Source organism: Chlamydomonas reinhardtii, chromosome 8, assembly GCF_000002595.2.
Source record: "Chlamydomonas reinhardtii strain CC-503 cw92 mt+ chromosome 8, whole genome shotgun sequence".
Lineage (NCBI taxonomy): Eukaryota > Viridiplantae > Chlorophyta > Chlorophyceae > Chlamydomonadales > Chlamydomonadaceae > Chlamydomonas > Chlamydomonas reinhardtii.
In genome coordinates, this window is record NC_057011.1 from 4,723,753 (window position 1) to 4,750,964 (window position 27,212).

Sequence of the window (27,212 nt, forward strand, 5' to 3'; positions counted from 1 at the left end):
GCAATGTCAGCCAGTCAGCGAGACCGCCCATCATGCATGAACCCCATTCGACCCAACCCTAAAACTGGGGGCGGAAGTCCGCACATTCCGCAGGGTCTTTTCGCATGTGTTTTCGCACGCTTTTCGCCTAGACCCTTGCTTTCGCACATCGGCGGAACTGTGCGAAAATCCATGCGGAAATGGTGCGGTCACCGCCCCAAAACCGCCAAAATGGCCCTTCTGTGGCTACTTCTGGGCCTGTCTGGCCGAAATCTGGCCACCACACCTGGTCATAAGGCACTTTGGGCGACAAAGACTGCTAAAAGAGTTGAATGGGGCGACAACACCGCTGGTTGTCCCGCGCGGCATGTCCCCACATGCTTGGCAATTTCCCGACGCAGAACACCGGTGCGCGTCCTCCAGCTGCTTGAATGCCCATTAAGGGATACTACGAGCGTTCCAAGCATGCCGGTGAAGCAGAATGGGAAGGAAATACCGCCGATGGACGCGTCAATGGACCGGCGAAAACCATGCGAAAGGTTCTCAAGGCGGATGCGATATTATTTTCGCCAGCTGTGCGTGCGTTAATCCTTGGGGCATTCCGCACGCATTTGGGGCTCCACCATTCCGCCCCCATCCCTGCCTAAAACGACTTCTCTCAACCTTGCAGCTCATCGTCACAGTGGTTTCCACTAAGCCAGTGGGAGGTACCATTCCACTGATCTAGTGGGAAATTTGCACCCCCTGTTGCATTCCAAAGATATGTACGCTTACTAAGCGGAGAACAGCCACGTTGACATGCGCAGAATCTGGGAAGTCGTTAGAGGCTGATGGAAAGGAGAATTGAAGTCGCGCGGGAACGGGGTGGCGGGGGGGTGGGGGGGGGGAGGCCAGGGGTGCCCCTGGGCGAGGCAACCGGCAGGCCCAGGTGGCGAGCAGGGTCGTGGCGATTTCGCTGGCGCCATCGCTATCGATTGTCTTTCCACTGCGATCTTACAAAATAATTTTTAACACTACGGCCTCTGCTACAGAAAACAAATTTCCCACTAGATCAGTGGAATGGTACCTCCCACTGGCTTAGTGGAAACCACTGTGACGATTACATGAACCTTCTCTCAAACGCTCCCTTCACCTCCCGCCACACGCCCTGGCAACACGCTGACCTACTGGCGTTCATAAAGGCGTTTTTTGGGCTAAGCCCCCCGAGCGTTTTGAGAAGGCGGGGGGCGAAGGCCAGTCGGAAGGTTGGGGGCGAAGGCCAGTCGGGAGGTTGGCATGAAGGCCAGTCGGGCGGGAGGGCACTGCAGTTGGGTCGGCGGCGTGCCAGGCGTGGGGCAGGGGGGGGGAAGGGTTTTGTCCGTGTGGGGGGGGGGGCGGTCGTCCCCTAAGGGCCCAGGGGACTTCGGGGCATGGGGTCTGGCACTTTGTTTCCTACACCCCCTTGTGTGCGCAGCTGTGCATTCAGCTTGGCCCCCCCTGCACGCGGCTGTACGGCATTGGCGTTATGATTACAGTAGTAGGAGACCTCCCAAAAGAATTTGTGCTCCTCGCATCTCGGGACCAGGCGGGGCGCCCCCCACACAAACACGTATGCAAACGCGCCACACCTACGTGGCATGCCCAATGGGGTCGTCAAGTACGGCATATGCCCCTCAGAGCAACTCACAGACCTTACTACTGAACCACAAAACACGGTGCACCAACCAATCTCAGGCCTGCCCAGCAAGTAGGGCCCTTAATCTACCGGTACCAAGCGTGCTCATCAGCACCTGCAGGGCCGGCACCACCACCACGTGTTATGGCGCCGCCCTGACTTTACTGGAGGGTGTGCGCGAACAGCGAGCTTGCAGTCCAACATACCACAACAGCGTGCCAGAATGCCGAATCTACTCCACTCGCCCGCACCGCGCACCTTCCTGCGCTCCTGTGCGCGCCATCCCAATCCCCACTCACTCGCTCGGCCGCACTCACAGGGCCCCACCGCCACTTCGCATGGCAGTCAGCTGCACAGCATGCTGTAGCACAACCCCCACTCCACCGCCAACAGGCCCAAAAGACATTACGTGGCAAAGCGCCATCAAAAGACATGAAGAATTGCAGTACGGCAAGTAGAGGACTAGCTCCTAATTCTTTTGTCGCATTTGTTGCGGGTTTTGGCCCGCCCGCCTCCACCACTGCCAGAATTTAACACCTCCATGTGTGCAATGTCGCGAGTCAAAACTGTATTGGGACTCTCCACGAGCCCACAGCCAAACAAACACCCAGAGGATTGAAACCACTCGCTTACGCTGATCTTGCGGCGACGTGGCGCGGTGCCTGCGAGCTACTCAGTGCACCCAGGCGCGCCTGTATTCTCTCCAGCGCCCGCAGGCGTGATGCCATCAAGCAACGCAATGCCGGCACACCCACTCGCATGCCGAAGCACCCACGCCCTGCTGCTGTCCTACAAACCCACACACCTCGACCTCAACAACTAACAAGATGCGGTCAGCGCGGCACAAGTTGCCGAACACCCAGCACCACATGCGTACGGCAATGCATTATAAGAAGAAAGGAAAGAAGCAAAGGACCCCTTTCGCTCTCAGCACCAGCCATGCGGCGTGTTGCTGCCTGCCTAGAGCAATGCCTGGGGCGTGGCACGCCAGGCATGTTCCTATTCCGAAACAAAGCAAGGACTCAGAGCATATATGGTACAGGGGCCGCCCTGACGCGAGGTCCGCACACCACACACACCACACACACACACACACACACACACACACCATCGCCATCTGTCGCGTTGCCCCATCTGTCGCATGGGCGCCGCGGAGCCGCGTCCAACCGCAAGCCCAAGGCTCGCAAAACCAGCCAGCAAGCACAAGGCAAGTGCAAGGACTAGCAGCAGAAACATCGTCGTCAGCATGTGCCATCACCATGAAGCAGTTTCTCCGACTAGCTCAGCTCATCAGTTTGTGTGCTTGCCGCTGCCTCCTCAGCCACCGCTGCCCTATCCGGGTCACGCGCAACTCACCACATCTTCCACCACAAGTTCCCAACCACTCACAATGCCTGCCTGGCGCTTCTCCCTCTGCCTCCATCAGCCAGCAGCGCCTGCTACCTGCCTGCATGCTGCACCGCGGGCCGCCTCACGCACGCACCGACTCCAGGCAACAGCCGTGCGCCGCGCCGGCGCGAGCAACATACTCCCGTGATGCGGTCCGCCTACTTGACTGCCTGACAATCCACACATGCTTTTTTTATTTACTTATGGCAGCCGGGCTAGCTATGCTGAGTCGCATGCACCATGCATCGGTACAAAGCAACGATGATAAAATGGGCCCTGCCGTTCGGGGCTCGCCATCCGATGCCCAGCTGCTGCTGTGCAGCACAGCAGCCTGGTACGAAATGACCACGACGCTTGGTCCTGCTCCTCCTCCTCCCCCTCCTCATGTCCTCCTCCAGCTCCACATGAGGTCTCTCATCCTCCAACGGTTACGGGTCAACACCCAGTTGCACCCGCAGCCCAGCGGCTAGCCACCTGCGGCCGCCCCTCCTCCTCCGGCCGTGCCGCTCTCGCAGCCGCCGCCGCTCCTCATCCCTCACTCCCCACACCTCACCGCGCCGAATCTCCATGGCTCCGATGCGACTGGTCGTCTCCTCCCTTGCCCCTCCTCCTCCCTTCTCTCTCCTCCTCCTGGTTCGGCACCGGCCGTCGCCACGAGCGTGCTGGCGTGCGGCCGTTCTCCGCCGCCGCCGCCCCTCTGCGCCGCCCGCGGCCCTCAAGCATTGACGTACTTGGGCTTGGTGGTGAAGATGGAGACGATGCAGGACTTGGGGTTCTCCACGTTCTTGAAGCTGTGGTAGGCCAGCTCGTTCAGCCGCTCCAGTGCGGTGGCGTTGGGCATCTTCTTCAGCATGTTGATGATGCCCTGGGGGGGGGGGGTGGAATTACATTCAGGGGTGGGGTAGGGTTAGGCAGGGGTACGGTAGGTTATGCAAGCAAAGGACGCGAGGCTCATGGCATGGGTACGGCATCAGAGGCGGAGAGGTCAAGAGGTCAGGGTGCATGCGTCGCTGGCCCTGCGCGTGCCGTGTTGCGTGTGGCTGAAGGACTCTAGGCTGACCATAACAGGCACATACAATACCACCCAACCCCCAGCCCCACACGGGTATGACGCCAGTCTGGGAGAGGGGTCAAACGGCAGGGGCTACAACATGCGCATGCACCGCGGTACAAGCTTGTACTCCCGGCAACATATGCATCAATATCCAATCTGCCCACGTGGGTTTTTTTGGTACAGCAGCTAGTGCAAGTGCTACGTCGCTTGGCGTCCGGGGGGTGCGTTCTGCCCTGCTTGGCACGGTCCGACACGGTCGTCGGGCCAACCTCCCAAGTAGCTGCAGGTGTTTAATATATACCATGTATACACTATGTACACCCGAAATATCTTGTTTGCGACCGATTAGGTGATGTCGCGGTCAACATGCTCTACAAGCTCGCACAGACAGCCTAACTTGACGTCAAGTTAGATCGCCGTCGATTAATGTATACTTGATAAGGCTATTTGGAGGGTCCGGGGCTGTACAACGCGACTCTGGCGTAAGCGTGCCTCGCGAAATGTGCCGACAGCCACCGTCGCAAAACGCGATGGGAGTCAAACTTTAGCATCCTTACATGTCATATAAGGTAATTCTTAAAAGAGGGAGGCCAATTCTGTGCATGCGCGGAGAAACACGTGTGGACACGTTTTTGCCCCTCCCCAGACGGCCAGACCGGCGTCATACCCATGTGCCCTAGCCCCCCTCCTCCCAGCCGCACTCGCACCTGGTCAAAGTGGTGCCACTGCAGGAAGCCGTGGCGGCCGATGAGGTCGCGCAGCTCGGCGTAGATGCGGCTGTGCAGCGTGGAGCGCGCGTAGTCCTCGGGCGCCGTCACCTGGCCTGTGGGGGCGGGAGAGCCGGGTTGCGCCGGACAGGGTCAGGGCATTGGGGGCGCCAGGAGGGAGGCGTCAGTGGCGCTCAGCGCTTACGGCAGCGTTCAGAAATGCGAAGACCGACGCCGCGGCACGAGCCTTCGACTGACACGCGCTTGTCCCTGGTCCCTACCCCCCAGTTACCCTCCCCTCCACCTCACTGCTCGCTCACCGCTGGCTCGCTGCTTGAGCTCGTCCAGGCGGGTGGACACCGACACGTCCAGGTAGCCGGGCCCGTTGGCCAGGCGGCCCGCCTTGCCCTGTGGAGGCGTGAGCGTGTGTGTGTTGAAACAACAACAACAATTGTGTGTGTGTGGGGGGGGGGGCGTGTGTGTTCCGGGTGTGGGCACCGTATGCGTCTTGGGCATGAGTGCGGAGGGGATGTGGGTGACTGCGAGCAGATGCATCTCCATGCACAAACACAAACAAACACACTGTATACATATACAAACACGATATCGCACACATCTGCCCACCTTGAGCACCTCCTCAATGCGGTCCAGCATGGCGAGGCACTCGCCGGGGCCGAACTTGTCTACCAGCAGCGTCATCTTGCTCAGCACCTTCTCGTCAAAGTCCTTGAGCTGCGGGTGGTGGGCGGGGGCGAATCGGGTGGTAGGGTTACATTCATGATTATTTAAGGAGTGAAGGCGTAGCCAGGAACAGTAAGGTGCGATAAGGGATGGGCGCGGGCGCGGGGGAGGATACGTGGTGGTTGTGGTGTGGTGGTGCAAGGGAAGAGGTTGATGGGAGGAGGCAGCGGCGTGAGGAGATGCGCTTGGTGAGGCCGGAGTGGAAGCGGACTGGCGCGGTGAGTTGGTGATGGCGCTGAGGTACGGAAGGGGGCTGAGCAAGCACCACCGGGCACGAACACACCCGACCCAGATCGCTGGTTGCACCGTAAAGATGCAAGATTACAAAACTCCCAACAATTCGAGTACACCGCACCAAGAGCCACACATCCCGCTGCCTCACTCGGCCCACTCACCAGCACAACGTGGTTGTCGCGCGTGAGGGTGTGGATGCGCGCCTGCACTGCCGGCGGCAGGCAGCGGAAGCGGCCAGGCATGTCCGCCGGCGGCTTGGCCGCCGCCGCCGCCGCGGCCGCCGCCATGCCGCCGCCGCCCGGGCTGGGCGGCGTGCCGGCTGCCGACTTGGCGCCGCCAGCCGACGCCGCTGCAGGAGCCGGCACAGCCACGCCGCGGCCTGCGCCGGCCTTGGCCTGCGCCACCGCGAGTGCTTGCTGCTGCTGCTGCTGCTGCTGCAGCTTTGCAGCCATGGACAGCTGCGCTCCGGCGCCCGGTGCTGCAGCGCCGGTGCCCGGAGCCGCCCGCAGCGGCGCGCCGCCGGCGCTGCCGCCGCCGGTGGAGCCTGCGCCGCCACCGCCGCCCACATAGGGCCCTGAGGCGGTGGAAGAGGCGGGGCCGGAGGCGTCCGAGGCGGGCGGCGAGGGATGCATGTGCACCGGCGTGCCGCCGCCCGCGCTGCCGCGGCTCGACAGCGCGCCCTGATGCGCCGGCGCCTGCTGCTGCTGCTGCGCCTGCTGCTGCTGGGCCTGCTGCTGCTGCTGGGCCTGCAGTGCCGCGGCGTGCGGGTGCGCGGCTGAGAAGGAGCTGCCACGGCTGTCCGCGGCGGCAGAGCCGGTGCTGGCGGCGCCGCTGCGGCTGGAGCGGCCGCCGCCGATGACGCCTGGGCCCAGCAGCGTCTGCTGGTTCTGCTGCTGCTGGTTTTGCTGCTGCTGGGTCTGCTGGGATGAAGACATGAGCATGGCAGGTGAGCCAGCGCCGCGCGGCGGCAGCCCAAGGCTGGAGCCTCCGCCACCAACGCCGTACGCGCTGAGGCTCTCAGCCACGCCCGGGCCCAGCAACTGCTGCGGCATGCCGCCTCCACCTCCGCCCGCGTCCGCTGCGCTCAAGCCCTGCAGGAGCCCTGCCACCTGCTGCTGCTGTTGCTGCGTGAGGTCATGACCACCCGACAGCAGGCCGGACAGCTGGTATGCGGCCGCAGCCGCAGCCTGCTGCTGCTGCTGCTGCAGGTGAAGCTGGTGCTGCAGCTCCGAGGAGAAGATGGAAGGGGGCTGCTGCTGCTGCTGCAGGCGGCCATCAAGGGAGGCGCGGGAGCCGTCCGGCGCCTGTGCGTAGCCGCCACCCAGGCCGCCAGCACCGCCGCCGAAGCCGTCCGTGCTGCGTGACTGCAGGTTGCCGTACTGTTGCTGCTGGAGCTGCAGCTGCAGCTGCTGCTGTGCCTGCTGCTGCTGTGCCTGCTGTTGCTGCGCCTGCTGCTGGTGCTGCATGTACTGCTGGTGCTGCGCGTACTGCTGCTGCAGTGCCGCAAGCTGCTGCTGGTGTTGCTGGTGTTGTTGCTGCTGGTGCTGCAGCAGCTGCTGCTGGCCCGCCGACAGGCCGCCGTAGCCATTGCCTGGCTGCTGCTGCTGCAGGCCCGGCCCCCGGCCAGGCGCGCCGCCGAACAATGGCGCTGGGGCCGAAGCGGCGGCGGCGGCCGCTGCCAACTGCTGCTGCGCCTGCTGTTGCGCCTGCTGCTGCTGCTGTGCCTGCTGCTGCTGTGCCTGCTGCTGCGCCTGCGCCTGTGCCTGCTGCTGCTGCTGTTGCTGTTGCACCTGCTGGGCAGTGGCGTGCAGTGGAGACGGCAAGCCGCCACCTATGCTAGCACCGGCCCCCGGGCCGCGGAGCGGCTCGGTTCCGGAGAGCGACAGCGGCGGGGTGGCCAGACCGGGGTCCAACGAGGATCCAGGCCGCACCGAGCCCAGCGGCGCGTAGGAGCCGCCGGCCGCCGGCGGTGACGTGGCGGCGGCGCCAGTGCCAAGCGACAGCTGACCCATGGTCCGCGAGAGCGAGGCGCTGCCCAGGCCGGGCAGCGAGCCGGCGCGCAGGGAGGCGCTGGCGGCGGCGGCCGAGGCGGCGGCGGCGGCGCCGTTGCTGGTCGGCGGCGCGCCGCCGCATGCGGCTGCGAGCTGGTTGCCCAGCAGGAAGGCCTCGGTGGGGCCGACCAGGCCGTTGGAGGTGGACAGGGAGGCGGCGGCGTCGCCCAGGCCCAGGAACATGAGGGGGTCGGCGGCGGGCGCCTGCTGCTGCTGCTGCTGCTGCTGCTGCTGCAGCGAGTGCGGCTCGCCGGCGCCAAGTGACGCGCCGCCGTAGTTGCCGAACCGTGCCGGCTGCTGGGGCTGGGCCTGCGCGCCGCGCTGCGATGCGTCGGCGTTCATGGCGAAGGAGAAGCGCGACTCGTTGGGCTGCGCGGCGGGGGCGCTGCTACCTGTGCCTGCGCCGAGGCCGCTGAGGCCCCCCGACGCGAGCGCCGCTGCAGTGCCCTGGTCGGTGCCCGGCGAGAATCCGAGCGCGAGAATGTCGTTCTCATGCTGCTGGTGCGATCCGAGCAGCCCTAGCGGTCCAGCGCCCAGGAGCGAGGTCCCGGACCACGTCCCCGTCGATGCTGCGTTGGACGCTGCGACCGGCCGCGAGACGCCCAGCAGTTTGCACGCTTCCGGTATCAATCGTTTGTTGACGGCCTGCTTGAAGCTATCGCTAAGCTGCGAACAAATATCGTTGACCAGGGGCTCCAAACGCAGGAGCGCGTTCAGCTCGCTCGGCCCCGCCATGGCCTTCAGCACCTCAAAGACCTCCGCCTGCGATGGTAGGAACGCGCGTTCGGCCAAAACTTTAGGCGACAGCTCTGAGCGTGACGATCGTGCGGTGTCGACGTGGCGCACGCTTCGCGAAGGCCCGTCTACTGGGCCCCGACGCACGCGAGGACGCGGAAGCTGCGCTTACCTTGGCGGAGGTCTGCAGCCGCTGCGCCACATCGTCCACCCGTGTGGCCGCCAAACTCAAAGACCCTACACGACGCGGTGGGCCCTCCATTGGGCCACCTGCGGGGGAGAAATTTAGGGGAAAAGATCTACCTCAGCGCATCCCCCCAGACCCGTCCAAACTAGCTCCGAGCTAATCCAAACTGCACTATCTAAGCTGAAGATGATGACGGAATTGCAACGAGGCGACCGGAGCCCATTCAAACGCAAATGAAGCCGAAGAGCCGCGGTCGGGCGCTCGTGATGCTCACCGGCGAGGCCTCTCAGCTCCAATCTGGTAGCAATATACTCAAGATGAGTTGGAATGTCGACGTCACTCAAACCACATACGCGTTGTGCCACGTCGCGCTGGCTTTGGTTTTGTTTTCTACTAACGCTGTGATGATTAAATGCAACGCGTCTGCCAAGTAAGTTTCTGGGCATAAAATTGGTTTGGGCAGGTGCTCAGCCCGGATATTGTCGGGTCCGCCGAGCCGGAGCGAGACCGCCATCGCGCGGCACCGGGTCATCCCGGACCCTTCGGAGCAATCGTTAGTCCCTGGAAGCCAGCCGTAAACCAGCGCAGCTCTTGAATAGGGACGTGCATGATGCGAAATTAAGGCGTCACCAGAGTTGGAAAACACTAGACTTTTTTGGCGCGGATTGACCCGTCTATACTTTGCGCTTCTGGCCTTCCGCGAGCCAGCAAGAATGGCTACCAATCTGGTGTGCTTTAATGAGTCGACGAAAAAGTTTGAGATACCCGACGCAACCGTCAAGCTTCTGCGCTCCCTCAGCGGGCCTGTGGTGTGTTTGGGCGTTTGTGGAAGGGCTCGCCAAGGCAAAAGCTTTCTGCTGAACCAGTTGGTGAACAAGCTGCATGGCCAAGCCGGCAGTGGAGGGGGCTTCACCGTGGGCAACACCGTGCGGCCGTGCACTAAAGGTGGGTGGAGGGGCGTGGGGGGTTTGCCGGGTATGGAGGCATCCAAGCAGGCCGCTGGGGCCTGCCACTCCTGTTCCACCGGCAGGTGTAGGCAGGCTCCTGGGCTGAGGAAGTGCATCGCAATCCTCACACTCGCGCGTCTCCCCCTCCGCAATCTGCTGCTCCCCGCGCCCGCGCGCGGCGCGGCACGCCCCGAACACTGGCGCGCCCCCCCCCGCCTCCCTGAGTGGGCCCCCCCTTCCGCGCCTCCCTGCCTCAGGCCTGTGGCTGTGGTCCAAGCCCATCCCCCGTACCCTGCCCAGCGGTCAGACCTACCACCTGGTGCGTGTGTGTGCGCGTGTTTGCAGGAGGAATGGGAGCGGGGGAAGTGGAGCGGCAGCAGAGCGGGAGGGGAAGCGGTAGTGGGAGGGCCAGGCGTGCAGTAGCCTTGGTCCTTTTGCTCTCCTGCAATCTTAGGGGTGCTGTTAGCTAGCTACCTCGTGCGTGGTGTCTTTGCACTGCCACTGTTCAAGACCCTTCGGCTGCCATGCGCAACCTTGCCTCCTACCTCTTCAGCTGCCCCCTTCCCCTGTGCTGCCCTTCTCCGCCTCCTCCTCCTCCGCCTCCTCCTCCGCCTCCTCCTCCTTCGCCGTCGCCTCCGCCCTACCCTCCCCCCCAGCTGCTGCTGGACGCGGAGGGCATTGACTCCTACGACCAGACAGCCGACTACTCCAACCACGTGCGTCAGGGGGCTGTGGGGGCGGGCTGGCTGCGAGGGTGCGGGGGCGTGGGCGCAGGTCGTGCTTGCACACATGCGTGAATCGGCACCGGACCATGCCGTTTCCCCTAGTTCGCCCTCCTCTCGCGACTCCACTGGCAGTTTTCACCCATTGGTCTCCATGCTGACTCTTACTCATGCACATATATACCCACACCCACACCCACACCCGCACTCACACCATCACCCACATCCACACATCTCCAGATCTTCAGCCTGGCGCTGCTGCTGTCCAGCCTGTTGGTGTACAACCAGATGGGGTCCATCGACGAGTCCTCGGTGAGGGGGAGGGGGATGGGGCCCGAGGCTGGCGAAGCAGTCGTGTAGCGGCCGCGGGCTGCCGCGGGCGTGCCGTACGCCCGTGTGACAACCCGTTGCCGCCGACATGCCGACACGTGGACACACTTCCGCTGCACAGGTGGACAAGCTGGCCAGCGTGTGTGAATTCGCCAAGCTCATCCGCGGCAAGGCGGGTGAGAGCCGCGGGCGCACAGGCGTAGGGGCGGGGGCGCTGGGGCGGCGTGCCCTCCCTGCCCTACCCGGCCCGGGGGCACATGCACACAGGGTGGCGAGAGTGCGGGCACAGCGCACCGCGAGGACAGGGCCTGTGGGACCCGCGGGCGCTAGTGCCGCCTGGCCGCTTCTTCACCACGCCCCTCCCACCGCCGCCCCCTCCCCCCTCCTCCGTGCCCCACCCCCCCGCCCACCAGACTCCTCCTCCGCCTCCGCCTCTTCCTCTGCTGCCGACAGCGCGGCACTGCTTCGGGACCTGGCCCCCTCCTTCGTGTGGCTGCTGCGCGACTTCCAGTTCCAGCTCACAGAGGACGGCCGCCAGGTGGGGGCGTGTGCGTGTGTTAAAAAAGCGAAACGAAAGCCCGCACAGACGACGCCGGAGTTCCTTACCGATACCCACCAGTTTACCGAGCGTCGCGCGACTGTCGTGACCCAGGTAGTCATACTTACCCGCGATAAGCCTGGACCCCACGGGCGACCATTCGGCCTGACCCCGCGATGTACCTGTATGCGTCAATGCTCCGTACCCTGGGCGCGCTAAACAACGTTTGCCCAGCACGCCTAATTTCCAGATTCCCGCCCGCTAGTCGTAGTCGAGCTCACCTGATAGTGAGCGTGTGTGTGTGTGTGTGTGTGTGTGTGTGTGTGTGTGTGTGTGTGTGTGTGTGTTGTGTGTGTGTGTGCGTGTGTGTGTGTGTGTGTGCCGTCCTCTGTAAGCTGGAATTGGAAGTCGCGCAGCAAGTGGTGGTGGTGTAGATACAAGCCCAAACACAACCACACCAAGCCAAAGTAGCGGAGCACAGGCCTGGCGCCTGGCGGAGTGGTTGAGGTACTGTGTGTGTGTGGGGGGGGGGGGATTCGGTGGTGCGGGGGCGAGCGAGTGAGCGGGGAGTGTGCGTGCGATGTGGGTTGGGTGCATGCTTCCACCCATCAAGTGACAGTCGGAGGGAAGACGTGACTGGACTACAGTAACAGCCCCCCTCACCCGTACACCTACATCCAACCGTGTGTCCCGCCCCCTCGCCCCTCCCCACATTGTCCACATGAACGGCTCGCCCCCTCCCCCCTCTGCCTGCCCCCCCTCTGCCGCCTCAGCTGACCGTGCGCGACTACATGGAGGAGGTGCTGCGGGAGCTGCCGGGGGCGGGCGAGGCGGTGCGCAGCAAGAACCAGGTGGGGTAGGGAGGGTGGGGACACGGGGCTACGTGCCCAGGCCCAAACGACTGCCGCAGGTCTCAAGAGGGGGTTGGTCATGAAAAACCCAAGAATGGTGGATAGGCGGGAGGTACATTGAGGTGTGACCGGCATGGGAAAGCTCGCCTCACGTGCCGCTGGTTCCCTCCCACGCACTGACTTCACAGATGCGCGCCAGCATCAAGTCGCTGTTCCCGGAGCGCGACTGTCACGCGCTGGTGGGTCCCTGCGCACGGCCGCACGTGCGGCGTTACATGCGCGCGCGTGTGTGCGTTAAAAAGCACAAAGGAAAGCATGGTGCAAAGTGAATGCGATGCATCAAAGCGACGTTGTGTGTGTGTGTGTGTGTGTGTGTGTGTGTGTGTGTGTGTGTGTGTGTGTGTGTGTGTGTGTGTGTGTGTGCTGGGTGTGTGTGTGCTGGGTGTGTAGCCGGCGGGGGCCCACCGGGCATGTTGGACAGCGCTGCGCCCACCGCCCCAACCCCCAGTACCATCTTGTCTCGCCCACTCTCCGGCTTGGTTCAGTTTGGGTTGGTAGCTACAACCTCCCCTCCCCCTGCCCCTCCCTGCCCAGGTCCGGCCCATGCTGGACGAGTCGCGGCTGGCGCGCATGGACGCCCTGCCGCCCAGCGAGCTGCGGCCCGAGTTCAGGAAGGTGGGGGCGCCGGGCCGGGCCGGTCGGGACTGGCGTGTGTACTGTACCGGGTGTGTAGCTGGCGTGTGTATTGACGTGTGTGCTGTGTGTGTTGGAGCATGGGCACGCACACCAGACAGGGGTGGGGCCCGCTTGCAGCGGTGGTGCGGTGGTGGGCTGGAGTGTGTGGGTGTGTGTGTACTGTATGTACGGATGCGCCACTCACGCGCCCCGAGTCACCTTCCAACCCGCACCCGTCTCACCCGTCTCCTCCGTCTTGCCGGGCGTGCGGCGGGTCCTGGCCCACTGAGCAGTGGCCACCTCCCCCGCTGCACCGCACATGCCGCCGTACCGTACCGTACTCTCATCTCGTACATGCGTCCCGCCTCGCCTCATGCCGCCCTGCACCCTCCCCTCCTTGGGGACTATGGTCGCGTGCCACTCCGTTGTCCAGCATAGGCCACGCTCTCCTCCTCGCTCTGTTGCATTGGGATTGGTTTAGTTTGGGCTGGTATCTACACCCCCCCCAGGGCCTGGACTCGCTGGTGGAGCTGCTGCTGTCGCGCGCCCGGCCCAAGAGCCTGCGCGGCAGCCTGCTCACCGGACCGGCGCTGGCGGGGCTGGCGGAGGCGTACGTCAAGGTGACTGTGTGTGTATGTGTGTGTATGTGGGTGTGTGTTCGTGTGTGTGTTCGTGTGTGTTCGTTTGTGTGTGTATATAAGGGGGCAGAGGGAAAGAGAGGAGAGGAAGGCCTGGGGGTGGGGGTTGGGTGGGTTGAGGTGTGCACGAGCCTAAGGCAGGGTAGGCACACGGCGGGGGCCTCTGCCGATACACGAGTCGCAGAGCTTGCGCCGGGCGGTTCGTGGCTATGAACACGCATCACGCTATTCCGTCCTTGTCGCCGATGCCAAACTCGAACTCGCCCGCCGCCTGCTGCTGTGGCGCCCCACCACCACCACCGCAGGTGATCAACGGCGGCGGTGTGCCCGCGCTGGCCAGCACCTGGGGCAGTGTGGTGGCGGCCGAGTGCCGGCGCGCGCAGGAGGCGGCGCTGGAGACCTACCGGGCGGGGCTGGACAAGGCGCGGCCGCCCGAGGTGGGGGGGGGGGGAGAGGGTGGGCGGGTGGGTAAATGGGTATGGGTGACTAGGTATGGGTGACTGGGTGTGGGTGGTTGGCTGGTTGGGTGGCCAAGTTGGGTGGGTTGCAAGGATTGGTACAGAGAAGTGTAGCGAAGTAGGCAGCAGGCGTGGTGGTGCGCGTACCGATGACGGACGGCGTCCACAGGTCCAGCGCCAGTGGGTGGGTGGGGGTGGGTGCTGCAGAGGGCCAAGAGAAGCTCTGCCGGCAAGAGTGCTGTGCAATGCGAGGGTAAGCAGAAGCCATGTGTCGGGCGGCATGCCGGGCAGCAGCTGTCAGGGAGGCGCAGCAAGGGGTGTGGCGGGCAGCTCCGGACCCGTCGCGTGCAGTCGTCACAGCAGCAGCGGCCATGTCACTCGGCAGGGCGGCGGGCCCGTCTGGCCGCCCCCGCGTGCGGGGCTCGGCAGCGCAGCCGTGGCGGTGGCGGTATACAGCTGCTGCGGCGCCGACACGGGCGGCCTGGACGGCACCCGTTGTCAGCACCCAAGGCAGTGGCGGCGAACCCCTAGCGGCCCAACCCCACCACCACCACCACCACCACCACCACCACCACCACCACCACCACCTCTCAACGCGGTCGCCTGGCAGCACCACGGCATTTGGGGTGGACTGGGTCAGGCAGCCCAGCGCCCGCGGCCAGCCGGCATCTCACAGCACAACCTCAGTCTGCGGCCTCGCACCAGGCCCCTGCGGCCGCCCATGCACCGTACAGCCAGATGCTGTCGCCATCGCGAGCCTCATGCCGCCACTGTGTGTGCCGCTGTGTGTGCCGCTGTGTGTGCCGCTGTGTGTGCCGCTGTGTGTGCCGCTGTGTGTGCCTCCCTGTGCCGCACGTGCCCCCCTGCTCTCCTGCGCGCCTCACTGCCGCCGCACCGCCGCCGCCCGCAGGTGGGTGTGGAGGCGCTGGAGGCCGCGCACGGCTCGGCGCTGGAGGCCGCCCTGGAGCTGTTCAACAAGCAGGTGCGCGGGCGGCTGGCCGCGGCGTGTGCAGCGTGCGTGCGTGCGTGCGTGCGTGTGTGTGTGTGTGTGTGTGTGTGTGTGTGTGTGTGTGTGTGTGCTTATGTGTATGCGCTTGTGTGCGCAGTAGATAGCAAAGCCGACACCGCTACGTTTGTGTGTGTTTGCGCCTACGCCTGCGCCTATTCACCTCACCGCAACCAACACGCCGCCCCTTCCTAACCCCCGCCCCCTCGCTCGCTCTGCCCGCCCCTCCGTCACCTGCTACGCCCCCCCAGGCTCTGGGCGAGCCGGCCGAGCGCGAGCCCTACCTGCGCCGCCTGCGCGAGGCGGCGGCGGCGGCGCTGGAGCCGCTGCGCGTCGCCAAGCGGGCGGAGGCGGAGGCGCGGCGCAGCGCACTGCTGGCGGCGGCGGGGCAGCGCTTCATGGCGGTGGGGCGGGGGGGGGGGGGCTGGCAGGCAGGCAGGCGGCTGTGTTGAGGGGAGGGGGATGTTGTGGGCCCACGGGGACCCGCGGGCCTAGCCCAACGACCTGAGGACGAGGCCTCACACCTACAAACACATCTTACACATGTCGCATACAGGGCCCTGCCGCCCTGCCTGCCGCCCTGCATGCATGCGGCCGCGCGGCCGTGCGCCCGCTTGGCCCATCCAACCTCACGCACGCCTCACGGGGGCCTGCCTCCCCCGCCCCCCGCCCTCACCCACCCCCCGCCGCCCCCTGCAGGCGGTGCGCGGCGGCGAGGCTGCCGCGCTGGGCGAGGCGGAGGCGGCGCTTCACGCCTTCCTGCAGGAGTACGCGGCCGCCAGCAACCTGGGGCCGGACAAGTACATCAAGGTGCCCCCAAGGCCTCTAGGCCTCTAGGCCTCTAGCGCGCCCGTGACTGCCGCAGTATGGTTCACATCTGGTCCTTGCCTGAGCTTTTACAGCCTCAGTGGTTCCTACCTCCTCGCGCTTCCCCCTCTTGAGCCTTCTCCTCCCATGCCATTGCTGCTTCCTCGCCCTCCTCCAAATCCTCGTTCCCCCTCCTCCTCCTAACTCCTCCCGCCGCCTCCCCCCCCTCGGGTCTCAGGCCGCGGAGTTCCTGGCGGGTGTGGTGGTGCCGGAGCTGCGGCGCCTGGCGCAGGGCTGGGCGGGCAAGGCGGCGGCGGCGGCGGAGCGGCTGGCGCAGCTGGAAGCCAAGGCCGCAGAGGTGAGGGGGAGGGTAGCCGTGCATAGAAGGTGGAATGAGTTGCTTTCACCATTCCCAGTAAGAAACCGCAGACACGAAGACGCATGCGGCATCGGAAGTAGGGGCCGGGCCGGGGGCAGCTGGTTGTAGCGACTTACATGTTGTTGCAGTCAGGTTGTTGTTGTTGTTGTTGTTGTTGTTGTTGTTGTTGTCAGGCGGAATGTTGTTTTGGTGAGGTTGGAAAAACTCAGCCTCGAGTATCATCCTGTACTTGCGCGCACGCCGGAAACCCCCAACTGGCCCACGCCTTCCCTCCTGCCCTCGACCCCGCCGCAGCTGTCTGCCAGTGCTGCATCCCTGCGCGCCTCCAACGACGCCGCGGCGGCGACGGAGGCCAACTTGCGGCGGGAGCTGGCGGCGGCGACGGCGCGAGCCGGCGAGGCGGGCGCGTCGCTGGCGGCGGCGCAGGCGGCGGCGGAGGGGACGGGCCGGGAGGCGGCGGCGCTGAGGGAGCAGCTGGCGGCGGCGCGGGTGGAGGCGGCGGGGCGCGGGGAACGGGCGGAAGCAGAGGCAACACGGTACGTGGGGCTGTGGCCGTGGGGCCGCACTGCACCCGCATTGTCTGCTGATGGCCTGCAAACGCATAAGAGCAGTTTCGGCATTCTCTGGGTTGACACTGCTCATAGCAACTCATCCCGGCGCTTGAAGGATCAATCCCTTGCAGCTCTCACGTCACACACATCTCTGTTTTCAACCACCGGTGCACCCGCAGACTGCGCTCCGAGCTGGCAGTGGCCCAGTCGCAGCGGGCAGCAGCCGAGGCGGCGGCGGCCCAGGCGGCGGCGGCGCGGCAGGCGGCCGCGGCGCAGGCAGCAGCGAGGGAGGAGGCGGTGGAGGCGGCGCGGCAGGCGGCGGATGCCGCGCGGGCCGACGCAGCTGCTGCGCGGGCGGCGGAGGCCGAGGTGCGTGACGAGAGCTTGGCCTGGGCGTGGTCCCACAGCGTGGACCCCTTGTATCTGATTCCACCTGCGTAACCACATCGTCGGCACGGCCCGGAGCCTGACACGTACGCCCCACCGCCCGCCCATGCCTCATTTCCAACCCCTCTCTTCCCTTCTCCCCCTCTTCCCCTCACCCCCACCCCCTCTTTCTCCTCTCTGCTGCTGCTGCCGCCCCCTCCTTCCCTCGTGCAGTTGCGCTCCCAGCTGCAGTCCCGCTCCGCCGCGCTGGCCGCCGCCGAGGCCACGGCGCGCAACCTGCAGCAGGAACGCCACTTCCTGCAGGTGTGGGTGTGGATGTGTGTGTGGATGTGGCAGCTGCGGAATTTCCTCGTGTCCGTGTGCGGGTGCCGACCCTGCACACCTGCACCCATGCACTTGGGCCTCCCCCCACACACGCCCTTCCAACAAAGGGTCTCCCTGTGCCGCCACCCCGCACCCTCACCCTCTCGCACACTTGCTCCCCCCCACTGTCTCAGGCCCAGCTGGAGGACCGCCACCGCCGCCTGTCCGCCGCCGAGGACGCCACCGCCGCCGTGGCAGCAGCAGCGGCCGCCGCCGCCGCCGCGACCGCGCAGCACGCCACGCCGCCGCCCGCCGCCGCGCCGGCCGCCGCCACGCCCGCGGCTGCAGCGGCCCCTGCTACTGCTGCTGCTGCTACAGCTGCCGTGGCCGGCCGCAAGCGCAACCAGCGGGAGGCGGGGCTGCCCGCTCGCGATGATATGGAGATGGAGGAGGCGGCTGCTAATGCGGCGGCGGCCGCTGCCGCTGACGACGACGACGACAGCGCGGAGATGGTGGATGCCGAGGAGGGCTCCCCCGGGGTGGAGGTGGTGGAGGTGGCCGAGGTGGTGGAGGCGGCGCCCGCCTCCGCACGCCGGAAAGGCCAGCGTGGCGCTGCGGGGGCTGCGGCGGCGACACCAGCCGTGGCGGGCACGCCAGCCGCCGCCGCGGCGGCGCCGGACACCACCAAGCGGCGGCGCGTCACCGCCGCACGTAGCGGCGCCGGCGGCGCCGCTGCGGCGGCTACGCCCGCGGCTGCCACACCCGTGGCAGCTGCCACACCCGCGGCGGCTGCGGCGGGAGATGCCGCTGCTGCCGCTGCTGCTGCTGGGGCGGGGGCGGACGCGGCGGGCGAGGGCGGCGGCCGCACGCCCTTCAGTGTGGAGAAGGAGGTGGTGCTGACGCGCAAGACGCCGGGTGGGCCGCGGCCGTGAGGGCTGCGTGTGGGCTGTGTGGGGCGCGGTAGTCGTGCGCAGGCGCGAATCAATCGAGACCTGGAACCCGGGGCGCGTGCTGTCCGTCCACGGCTTGGGGGAGCCGGCGAGGTAGCGACTCCTGGGCACTGTACCGTAGCCAACTCACCTAGCGATTCACAAGGCATGCATAACCTGCACGCCGCAATGCTTGTGGACTGCAGGTAGCGCGGCGCGTGGCGGCGCTGCCGGCGCGGACGCGAGCGGCGGGACACCTTCTGGCGCTGCCGCCGCCACGCCGCCCCGGCCGCCGCTGCCGCCCAACCTGGAGTCCATGAAGGTGGGTGGGGCTGGGGCTGGGGCTGGGGCTGGGGCTGGGGCTGGGGGGCGACCTGTGGGCATGTTGTGCGGGATGATGGCGGCACTGGCACTGCAGGCTGCGGGGTCGTGAGATGGGGGCGTATGCAGTGAATCACGGATGGTGCGGTCAGGCTCCCGGCGACTCAAAACCACCGCCTCCAGGCCATTTCGCAACGCACACACCCCAGCCATGGCCCCAAACCCTTTGCCCTGGGCAATGGAATATCCCGCTCTCATCCCGCTCTCCTCCTGCTTCTGTCCCCCCCCCCTTAATCACTCCGTTCCCCATGACCCCACCCGGTTCGGTTGAGTAAGCTGGTGTGTACAACCCCCCCCCCCCCTTCGCTCCGTCTTGTATATACGGCTACCTTCCCCCGCCTCACATCACGCACGCATCTCCCACGCCTTTGGGCTGACGCCGCGCAGGTGAACGACATCAAGGACTACCTCACGCAGGCCGGGCTGGAGGCGGCCGTGTTCGAGCTGCAGGCCAAGGGCCGGCCGCAGAAGAAGGGTGAGCGCCTCCGGGATAAGGGGGAGCGCCAGGCGGAGGGGCAGCAAGGCGGGAGCAGTGCGTTTGGTGGGGAATGGGGGAGGGGTCGGCGCGCCGTGGCGTGCTGCGGGGCGCACCCGCGTCACCTGCAGCCCCGGCGCCGACATGTGTTGACTTATTGCTATCGGCATGGGGCGGCGCTGGGCTAGCCTACACGGGCCAGCCCATTCCACGTCCCTTCACGATTTGATCGCGTGGAGTTGACGTGTGCCTGTGCCTACCCACCCCCGCTTTCCTGCCGGCTGCAGATTGGGTCGCCCTGGCCAAGTCCAAGTGCGGGCCGCCGTAGCCGTGGCGAGCTGTGCAGGCTGAGGAGGAGGGAGGAAGGGAGACATGGGGAGCCGGCGAGCCAGCCCGCAGGGGCGGCGTTGCCGGAGGTCGGTGGACGCGCGGTAACTCACCAGGTGCTGGATCGTGGTGGTCTAGCCGCTATTTCTGCAGCCGGCACCCAGACAAATGACCGCGTGCATGGGCCCGCGTTTTGCGGTTGTATCTGTGTTTGAGTACGCCGGGTGTAGCTGCAGCTGCGGAGATCACAATCCGAAGGAACGGGAGGTCCCTTCCGCCGCACTAAGAGGGCATCAGTACCGCACAAGCTATAAAATTGTATAACTACCTATTTTAGGCGAGCTGATTTTCTGTCTTGCAATCAGAGCCGACTCTGTAGTGCTCACGGCACCCGGTGGCCGGGCGGAATACGTAGCACACCTGCGCATATATTTTGCCTGCAGACTGCGTAGATGGAGACGCAAGAGCCAGCCGGCGCCGGACGCGCTCGAGTTGAGCTGACGGACACTGTTTTGGGCTGGGGGCGAAGCAGCACCGTGCGACTTGGACGGTATTTTAGCTCGGAGGACCCCAACGACCCCGCTGCTTCATCAGGGAGGCTATGCGCAGTGAAGCTGCTACACCCAAGCTGGTGGTAAGACAGTCGATTGTAAAATGTTTCGCGAAGTTGCTTACCTTCAATCCACCCGCATCGTCCTTATAATCTGCAGCTATGAGCACAAGGAACGTGTGGTTCGTGAAATAGAGCACCTATGCGTGCTGAGCGTTTGGAGGCACCCGTTCATTGTGCGGATGCTGGACGTGGACCTGCTGCCCGGGGGCCTGGCGCTAATAATGGAGTACCAGGAGGTGCGATACACCTTCAAAATGAGAAGTGTGCGGGCGCTCGCAGTTCCAAGTCGACTTGCCGGCACGCGGCATGCACGCTTAGGCGTTAGGCAAGGCGCAGGCAGGGTCGGGGCCGGGTGCTGGTGGTGCAGTGCAGCACGCGCCTGCGCAGGCGTATCGACAATGACCCCAAAACTCTTGCCTGTGTCCGCAGGGAGTCCAAACGCTGGACAAGCTCCAGGAAACGCACGGCGGGTGAGTGGCCGCACGCCACAGGTCGGGGCCCCCCCTCCTTCTGCTCCTTCCACCTTCCTGGCATCCTCCGCCCTGCCACCGACAGCGTGCTCCTGGCTGCGCCCGCTACCCTGCCGTTGTCTGGACTACCGTACCAATGCCTGAAAGCCCCTCTGCCGCCCTGCTGTGCCGCCTGCGACCCCCGCAGGCGGCTGCCGCAGTCGGTGGCTCGGGAGCTGTTCCTGCAGCTCATGATCGCCATCGAGTTCTGCCACCGCATCGGCCTGTCCAACCGGGTGAGGCGGCGGCGGGGATGAGGAGGCGCCGGGAGGGGTGCCGGGAGTTGGGGGTTGGGGCTGGGGGCCGCAGGAGAGGACTTGGCACGCACGCACGCACAAGTAGGGGGGATTTGTGCGCACGCGTTGGTGTTGCTCTTATTACACTTACACACACGCTGTCGAACCCTCTCTCTCCTCGTGCTTCTCTAGCACATGTGCACCTGCCACACATGCGCGCTCACAACCATTGCGCCAGCAGGACTGCAAGATCACCGACCTGCTTGTGCGGGTGTGTCCGGCCAGTGGCGACGTGCGGCTGCAGCTGGCGGACTTCAGCTTCGCCAAGGACGCCGACAAGGACGAGGACAGGTGCGGGGGTGGGAGGAGGGCAGGCAGGGGCAGGCGGGCAGGCAGGGGCAGGCAGGCAGGGAGCAGTCACTGCTGGTACGGGTGCGGCCGCACGTTTGATGCTCACACGCGCTCCTCCTCGTCCTCCCGCGCCGCCTCTCCTGCCGTTGCAGCAACCCCATGGCGCAGCACGGCTCGGCGCTGTTTGCGGCGCCAGGTGAGGCGGCGTTACGGGGACAGCGCGAGTCGGCAGGGCCAGCCGGGTGGGGGAGCGGGGGCTGCTCCTGGCAGCTGAAGTCGCCACACCGCCCCACACCACACAGCACCATGGAGGCCTTGTACCGGCAGCTCCCGCAGCACCTCGCCAGCCCACTGCTTCCCTCTGAGGCCCACACCCGCTCCTCCTGCTGCCGCGCACACACAAATTAAAAAGCACACGTGCATACACATACACGCACGCACCCACCTACCTACAGAGGTGATCACCGCCAGCCACGCGGCGCGCTACTCGGGCCCCAAGGCCGACATCTGGTCCTGCGGCGTGGTGCTGTGCACGCTGCTGTTCGGCTGCCACCCGCACCTGGCGGCGGCGGACCTGGACGCCGCGCCCGGCGACCAGATCCTGCTCATCCTGCAGAACGCCGTGGCGGTGAGGGGGTGCGGCGGCGGTGCGATCAAGCAATCAGTGCGCTGCTGTCTCATACCTGTGTTGTCATTGCATACGTTGCGTGTGCCTGTATGCGAATGCACGTGCTGGGGCGGCGGGGCGGCGGTGCCGCCCTCAACCGCAACTCCTCTGCCTGCACTCCGCACGTTTAGCTTGGTTTGGTTTGGTTTTGGCCGGTATATTTACAACCCCCACCTCCACCACCACCTCACCGCTCGTGTGTCCTTGCCCTCGCCGTTCCCCCTGTCCTCCCCCCTCACCCCCCCCCCCCCCCCAGGGCCGCATCATGGTGCCGCGCGAGGAGGCGGCGGCGCAGCCCGAGGCCGCCGCGCTGATGTCCGCCATGCTCACCGTGGACCCCGCCGCGCGCCCCGACGCCACCGCCGTGCTCAGCCACCCCTGGCTGCGCGCCGGGCTGGGCGGCAGCGGCTCCAGCCCCGAGCTGGCCGAGCTCAACAGCGGCCTGCTGGGGGACGGCCGGCTGCGGGCGGAGGCGGCGGCGCGCGGGGCGGAGGTGCGGGCGCGCGTGGCGGGGCTGCTTGACTCGCTGCTGGGCGGCGCGGGCCGGGGCAGGGGGGCGGGGGCGGCAGCGGCGGCGCGGACGTGAGGCGGGGTGGGATGGAGGGATGTGAGGTGTGGAGGGGCGGGGTGGAGCTGACCCGAGCTGGACGGACAGAGCCAGGCCAGTAGGCGGCATGGGCTCGTAATCCTCCCAGTGGGCCCATGGGCTCATGGTGTGCGGCATGGGCGTGGAGTTGGACACTGCAGGTGTAGCGATGGTGGATGAGCCGGGTCCTTGAATGGTCTTTGAAGGAGGGGCCACCGATGGCTGCGTCGCGCGGCCACCCCTTGCAGAGCTGACCGGGCGCCGCCCTGGTAACGCAGGGGCGCGCCCGTGGAGTGCGGCCCTCGTGCTGCATTGACTAGCGCAAACTCAATCATTGTTTCGGAATTAAACCTCGAAGTCACATGGTGATTGGCTTGAGATGCCATTTTGTGTTCACTGTCCACTGAATTACAACTGATACGGCTGTGTCTAGGGAAGGAGGTGCGGGCATGCCCTTGTGATGAGCTGCACGTAGGGTCTGTTGCATTGTGCCCTTGTCATCGGTGTCGCCTTGACAAACCTCATACTATAGTCGGGTACTGCCGAACATTTTAGTACCTGAAGGTGTGGTGGGCGCCGTCTAGGCGTTTGGGAAGTGACGGTGGTCGGTTGCTACTGCTGAAGCGGATGAAAAGGGGCGCAGGCCGGGCTGAGCGCAAGTGCGGGCATTGGTGCTGGTTTGACAGCGGGCTTGCTTGGTACTGCCTAAAAATGCTGCGTATTCTGCGCAAATGAGCGGCCGATGCAAAGGCGCAGCTCAGAACTACATCGGAAGCAAATTTGATATACATCAGGAGGAGCGGGAGGTTGGGACCAGAGCTGCTGCATATGGGATGAGGCGCGGGCCGTGGTGGCGGAGGTACCCAGCAGTGAGCCAGCACGTGGGTCACCGCACCGCAGTGGGTAGTGTGGGGCAGTGCAAGAGGTGGACTGAGCGCATTGATAAATGGCGCACATTATGGCGCCCTGAAAAGCATCCGCAGGCCGCAGCGGCCAGGCTTCTTTAACCGTTGGCTGTCGGTACGCATGTTTGATCGTGTTCATTTGCATGGCGGCGCTGGTGGTTGGGTGTGGGACGACACTACAGGCCAAAGCGCTGCAGGCTCAGTGTCGCTGTGATGGGAGTACTGTACCGAATCTTCGAATCTCGAAAAGGGAGATGTTGTAGACCTGGCGGCTATATGTGGTACACGGACTCGGGCACTTTGTGGTGGTTGCGTGATGTGTGTGGGGGTTTCTTTTCACCTATCTCAGCGCGGAAGGGAAGCAACGACATTGGTTTGGTCTGCTAGCCAAGTAACGGCCATGGCACAAAGGCTGAGTTCGGAGGTCCGGTGTGGCGAGAGGGAAAGCAGGCAGCTCACGGGTGGCCCTGACACACTTGCGCATAAAGAGGCAGAGCAGTTGCATGCGGGCCGGGCAGGGCCGCGGTGTGGGCCAGATTGCGAGGGGGAGGAAAATGGTAGCAACGAGTAGCGATTGCCAGGTTGTGTGTTGGGGGGTCCAACACCTGGGCCTGGGCATGGGAGGGGGGCAGTGTGGCAAGATGATGAGTGGAACGCACGACACGCAGCGGACATTTTGGAGACTCGACTGTCGGCAGGATGAGGGACGGGGGCGGCGCCTGTTGCAAGCGTGTGAGGGAGTTCCTCAGATTACGGTTACAGGGCGAGGCATGAGTGGGAGAGATGGTACTTCAATGCCAACTGCCGCAACGAACGTGCATGGGCTCGTAAGTCTGTAGAATAGTGCAGTATGCGCCGCATGTTTGTGAGGCTACAAGAGGGGGTGTTTTGGGTATGAAAGGTACGTATGTTTCGGACTGGAGTGGTTTCGGACGTTTGGCTCCTTCGATTACAACATGACGCGGGAGACGCCATGATGGCAAGCGTGTGGTGTTGGCGCTTGACTCCTTGAGGACACACGGCATGCAGCCATAGCACGACGCGACGTGGCAATGCAGCCGTGCGGGAGGGAACGGAAGAGCGTGGGGGAAACGGAAGAAGGCGCTGTGAAAGAGGGGAGCGGTAATAACCCCGTGTAGTGTGCACGTCTCTCAGTCTGTTCTCCACCCCTGGCCGCACCGCGTGTCTGGCTGTCCGCCTGCTGTCCGGACCGCCTGACGCCCTGAGCCCCTGACGGGCAGTGCGGCGGCCGTGCCATCCCGCTGAGGCCCACCGGCTGCGACGGTGCGAATGTGTGACCAACGCCTGCCGCATGCTCCGCACTTAAAATCTTGCATTGACCACCCCTGGACGCCAGTGCTCAAGAGGGATACACGATGGCTGCTGCCGTACGTCCGTACCTCAGGCCAGCAGCCATGGCGCTGGGAGTGCCCGCAGCGCAACCGACGGAACAACATGAGGGCCATCGCAGGACAGGGGGAGGCGCCTCCCTCCCCTGGCCACGCCCTCGCCCACGCCTCGCCTGCCTTGGTGGCCTCAGGCCGGGAATGCTGTGTGCGTCGCGGCGTGCCACGGTGGCAGGAGCGGTTGCCTGGAGAACCAACTCGCGCGGCGCACACGCATACGTGAGCTTCATTACGCATTCACGAGGTAGCTGCACCACTTGGCATCACTATCACATGGCGGCCAGACCTAGCTACGGGCGGCTAACGAACTTGCATGCTGAAACCCTCACATTTGCAGTGTGACCACAAGGGGTGGAGGTGCGACGGTCGTCTGCAAGTAAGGACTTTGGTCTTAGGAGGCAGGGAAGACGGAAGCAGCAGGGCCGCAGGGGCCGTGAAGGCCATTGAGTGACATACCAACAGACACCTTAGCCAAATTCCGATCACAAACAAAGGTGCCACTTGCATTAATGGCTGCTGTTGGCAAAGGGTCGGACTCCACCCCGGGGGCGCCGATGGGGCACAGGGAAATGGTGGCTTTGCCGGGGTCTTCAAAATCACACCGCAAACGGTTTCATCAAGCGCTAATATGTATACAATGTGTGCCATCGCTGGCCTGGACTCCTGGAAAAGGCCTACGCCGTGCCACTTGCGCATACCTCAGCCGCCGCGACGTGCGCGGACCGGGTACTCTTATCATGTATGTCAAATTACATCTTGAAATGCGGCTGCATGCACTGGTCACTACTTTTCGCCGCAACGTCAACATTTAATTCTACATCGCGCGGAGACCAGACCTACGCGGAAACACATCCTTATCTTCAACCGTCACAAACTACATTCGCATTTGCCAGTGAGAAATTTGTAGCGTGTCCTCGGCGACGCGCCAAGGGTGTCAAGGCTGTTGGCGGACCGGACGCCTCCCTGTGCTCACTATTCCATCCGTTGCAGGTTGCCACCCCAACTGACAATCAAACAGTTGTGCTTGGGTCACTTGCCCCTCTTAAACCTCTCTCTCCATTATTATACAGACAGGCGGCTGGCGCACCGGCTGTGTGTGTCTCTGTCTGCTGTGGTCCCGCGCACGGTCCGGCACCCCCGGCCGCCGGCCGCCAAGCCCAGGTGCGGCGCCGTACGGGCCAAAAGGGTGTGGTACAGATCGTCACTGAGGATTCGCACGTGGTCCCCCACCGTACTACTAATTCAGCCCATTCAAGCTTATCTTCCCAGTGCTGATGGGATGGGGAGGGGCCTTGAAGGTTTGAACGATCCATGACACAGTGTGTGTGCGTTGCGTACACACAGGCCTGGCCAGCACGTGGCGCCTGGAATGGGCACGGGCCGATGCAGCGCGCTCGAGTCACTCATGCGCGCCAGGAGGCAGGAGCGGGTGGTGCGAGCCCTGCACTGATGTCTGATGAGGACGCACGGTTTCGGACTAGCGGTGAGCAGTATGGGCAGGGGCGGTGGATTGGGGCCTGCGTGGCACGCACTGTAGGCCTTGCTGTCACCCAAATAGATGGCGTTGCCTGACGCACGACCCGCTAGCTTGCGCTTCCTCGCTGCTGCTTAGCTGGTCATCAGCTAGCCTGCTCCCCTCCTCCCGCGCCTCGCTCACCTGCCTCCCCGCCTCACTCACCAGTCACCACCCCCGGCCCCCGCCCCTCTTTCCTTTACACAGACAGGCGGCTGGCGCACCGGCTGTGTGTGTCTCTGTCTGCTGTGGTCCCGCGCACGGTCTGGCACCCCCGGCCGCCGGCCGCCAAGCCCAGGTGCGGCGCCGTACGGGCCAAAAGGGTGTGGTACAGATCGTCACTGAGGATTCGCACGTGGTCCCCCACCGTACTACTAATTCAGCCCATTCAAGCTTATCTTCCCAGTGGTAGAGCTTTAGCTCTACGCTCACCACACTGGTACCCTGGCCTGATCAGGCGCCGAGCCGGCCATTTGCCAGCAGTTGGGATTCCCGGAATACGCAAGTATATGACCCCCGCCTTGGCGCCGATGAGCGCCACACACACACCCATCGGCAGCACAATTGGCGCAGCGGTCCCGACGTAGGAGTGGGCGGAATGCACGACACAGAGCGGAACGGTGGTGCCCCACAGGCGCGGCGGTTGACACCACTTTGGCCGGGAAGACCCTTGTTGCGCTCGTGTACACACGCCCACACGGGCCACACCACAACCACAATATATTTCCAAGAGGCGGAATATTGGGGAGGGCAGTAAGGTGGTGGTGCCAACCGCCGGCCCAGCTTGGCCGACTTCACCCCACCGCCGCACGCACGCATACGCCCGCCCGGGCCAACTAACAACGGGATATTTTCATACATAATTAGTAGAGTGCATAGCACTATGCAGCAGTATGCTACACATGAACAGCGAGCTGGCAGCTCGCTGTTAGGGGGATGTGGGCTAGGGGGGTAGCATGCACGCCAACACCGCTCACCCAACCTTAACACA

The 27,212-nt window shown here is 64.8% G+C and overlaps 4 protein-coding genes across 5 annotated transcripts in view; 3 read left to right on the forward strand and 1 right to left on the reverse strand.

Moving 5' to 3' along the window:
* Nucleotides 1–1,475: 1,475 nt before the first annotated feature.
* CHLRE_08g384150v5 (uncharacterized protein) lies at nt 1,476–9,174 on the reverse strand. The gene is made up of 7 exons (XM_043065334.1): nt 9,006–9,174; nt 8,717–8,814; nt 5,920–8,571; nt 5,408–5,515; nt 5,104–5,191; nt 4,784–4,899; nt 1,476–3,887 (listed from the first exon to the last, which is right to left on the reverse strand). Exons 2-7 carry the CDS (start codon nt 8,804–8,806, stop codon nt 3,738–3,740), a joined length of 3,204 nt encoding a protein of 1,067 aa, XP_042922335.1. The 5' UTR covers nt 8,807–8,814; nt 9,006–9,174; the 3' UTR covers nt 1,476–3,737.
* A 139-nt stretch (nt 9,175–9,313) lies between these two features.
* CHLRE_08g384200v5 (uncharacterized protein) lies at nt 9,314–20,006 on the forward strand. Its single transcript, XM_043065335.1, has 22 exons — nt 9,314–9,676; nt 9,936–9,997; nt 10,335–10,394; nt 10,641–10,712; nt 10,852–10,906; nt 11,144–11,268; nt 12,042–12,119; nt 12,308–12,358; nt 12,714–12,794; nt 13,304–13,414; nt 13,738–13,869; nt 14,801–14,872; nt 15,148–15,300; nt 15,596–15,706; nt 15,942–16,061; nt 16,377–16,618; nt 16,813–17,002; nt 17,234–17,323; nt 17,518–18,238; nt 18,459–18,574; nt 19,021–19,108; nt 19,396–20,006. The coding sequence occupies exons 1-22, from the start codon at nt 9,445–9,447 to the stop codon at nt 19,434–19,436; spliced, it is 3,003 nt and encodes a 1,000-aa protein (XP_042922336.1). The 5' UTR covers nt 9,314–9,444; the 3' UTR covers nt 19,437–20,006.
* A 48-nt stretch (nt 20,007–20,054) lies between these two features.
* On the forward strand, nt 20,055–24,466 carry CHLRE_08g384250v5 (uncharacterized protein). Its single transcript, XM_043065336.1, has 8 exons — nt 20,055–20,069; nt 20,146–20,284; nt 20,478–20,518; nt 20,706–20,793; nt 21,035–21,144; nt 21,297–21,340; nt 21,600–21,772; nt 22,068–24,466. The coding sequence occupies exons 2-8, from the start codon at nt 20,228–20,230 to the stop codon at nt 22,395–22,397; spliced, it is 843 nt and encodes a 280-aa protein (XP_042922337.1). The 5' UTR covers nt 20,055–20,069; nt 20,146–20,227; the 3' UTR covers nt 22,398–24,466.
* A 908-nt stretch (nt 24,467–25,374) lies between these two features.
* CHLRE_08g384285v5 (uncharacterized protein) overlaps nt 25,375–27,212 on the forward strand; it is a 38,244-nt gene continuing 36,406 nt past the window's right edge. Inside the window, exons 1-2 of one of the 2 annotated variants that reach the window (XM_043065337.1) lie at nt 25,375–25,600; nt 25,779–25,869. The gene's annotated coding sequence lies outside the window, so the exon portion shown is untranslated. The remainder of the gene's footprint in view (nt 25,601–25,778; nt 25,870–27,212) is intronic. The other variant, XM_043065338.1, reaches the window with a different exon arrangement.

Excerpts from the sequence above, each read along its gene's own strand:
- CHLRE_08g384150v5 (XM_043065334.1), bottom strand. The coding sequence starts at position 8,806 with ATGGAGGGCCCACCGCGTCGTGTAGGGTCTTTGAGTTTGGCGGCCACA. Across the intron at positions 8,572-8,716 it reads GGCTGCAGACCTCCGCCAAG|GCGGAGGTCTTTGAGGTGCT; the intron begins GTAAGCGCAGCT and ends CTACCATCGCAG. Across the intron at positions 5,516-5,919 it reads GCGACAACCACGTTGTGCTG|CTCAAGGACTTTGACGAGAA; the intron begins GTGAGTGGGCCG and ends CACCACCCGCAG.
- CHLRE_08g384200v5 (XM_043065335.1), top strand. The coding sequence starts at position 9,445 with ATGGCTACCAATCTGGTGTGCTTTAATGAGTCGACGAAAAAGTTTGAG. Across the intron at positions 10,395-10,640 it reads CAGCCGACTACTCCAACCAC|ATCTTCAGCCTGGCGCTGCT; the intron begins GTGCGTCAGGGG and ends ACACATCTCCAG. Across the intron at positions 13,415-13,737 it reads TGGCGGAGGCGTACGTCAAG|GTGATCAACGGCGGCGGTGT; the intron begins GTGACTGTGTGT and ends CCACCACCGCAG.
- CHLRE_08g384250v5 (XM_043065336.1), top strand. The coding sequence starts at position 20,228 with ATGCTGGACGTGGACCTGCTGCCCGGGGGCCTGGCGCTAATAATGGAG. Across the intron at positions 20,794-21,034 it reads GCATCGGCCTGTCCAACCGG|GACTGCAAGATCACCGACCT; the intron begins GTGAGGCGGCGG and ends TTGCGCCAGCAG. Across the intron at positions 21,145-21,296 it reads GCCGACAAGGACGAGGACAG|CAACCCCATGGCGCAGCACG; the intron begins GTGCGGGGGTGG and ends CTGCCGTTGCAG.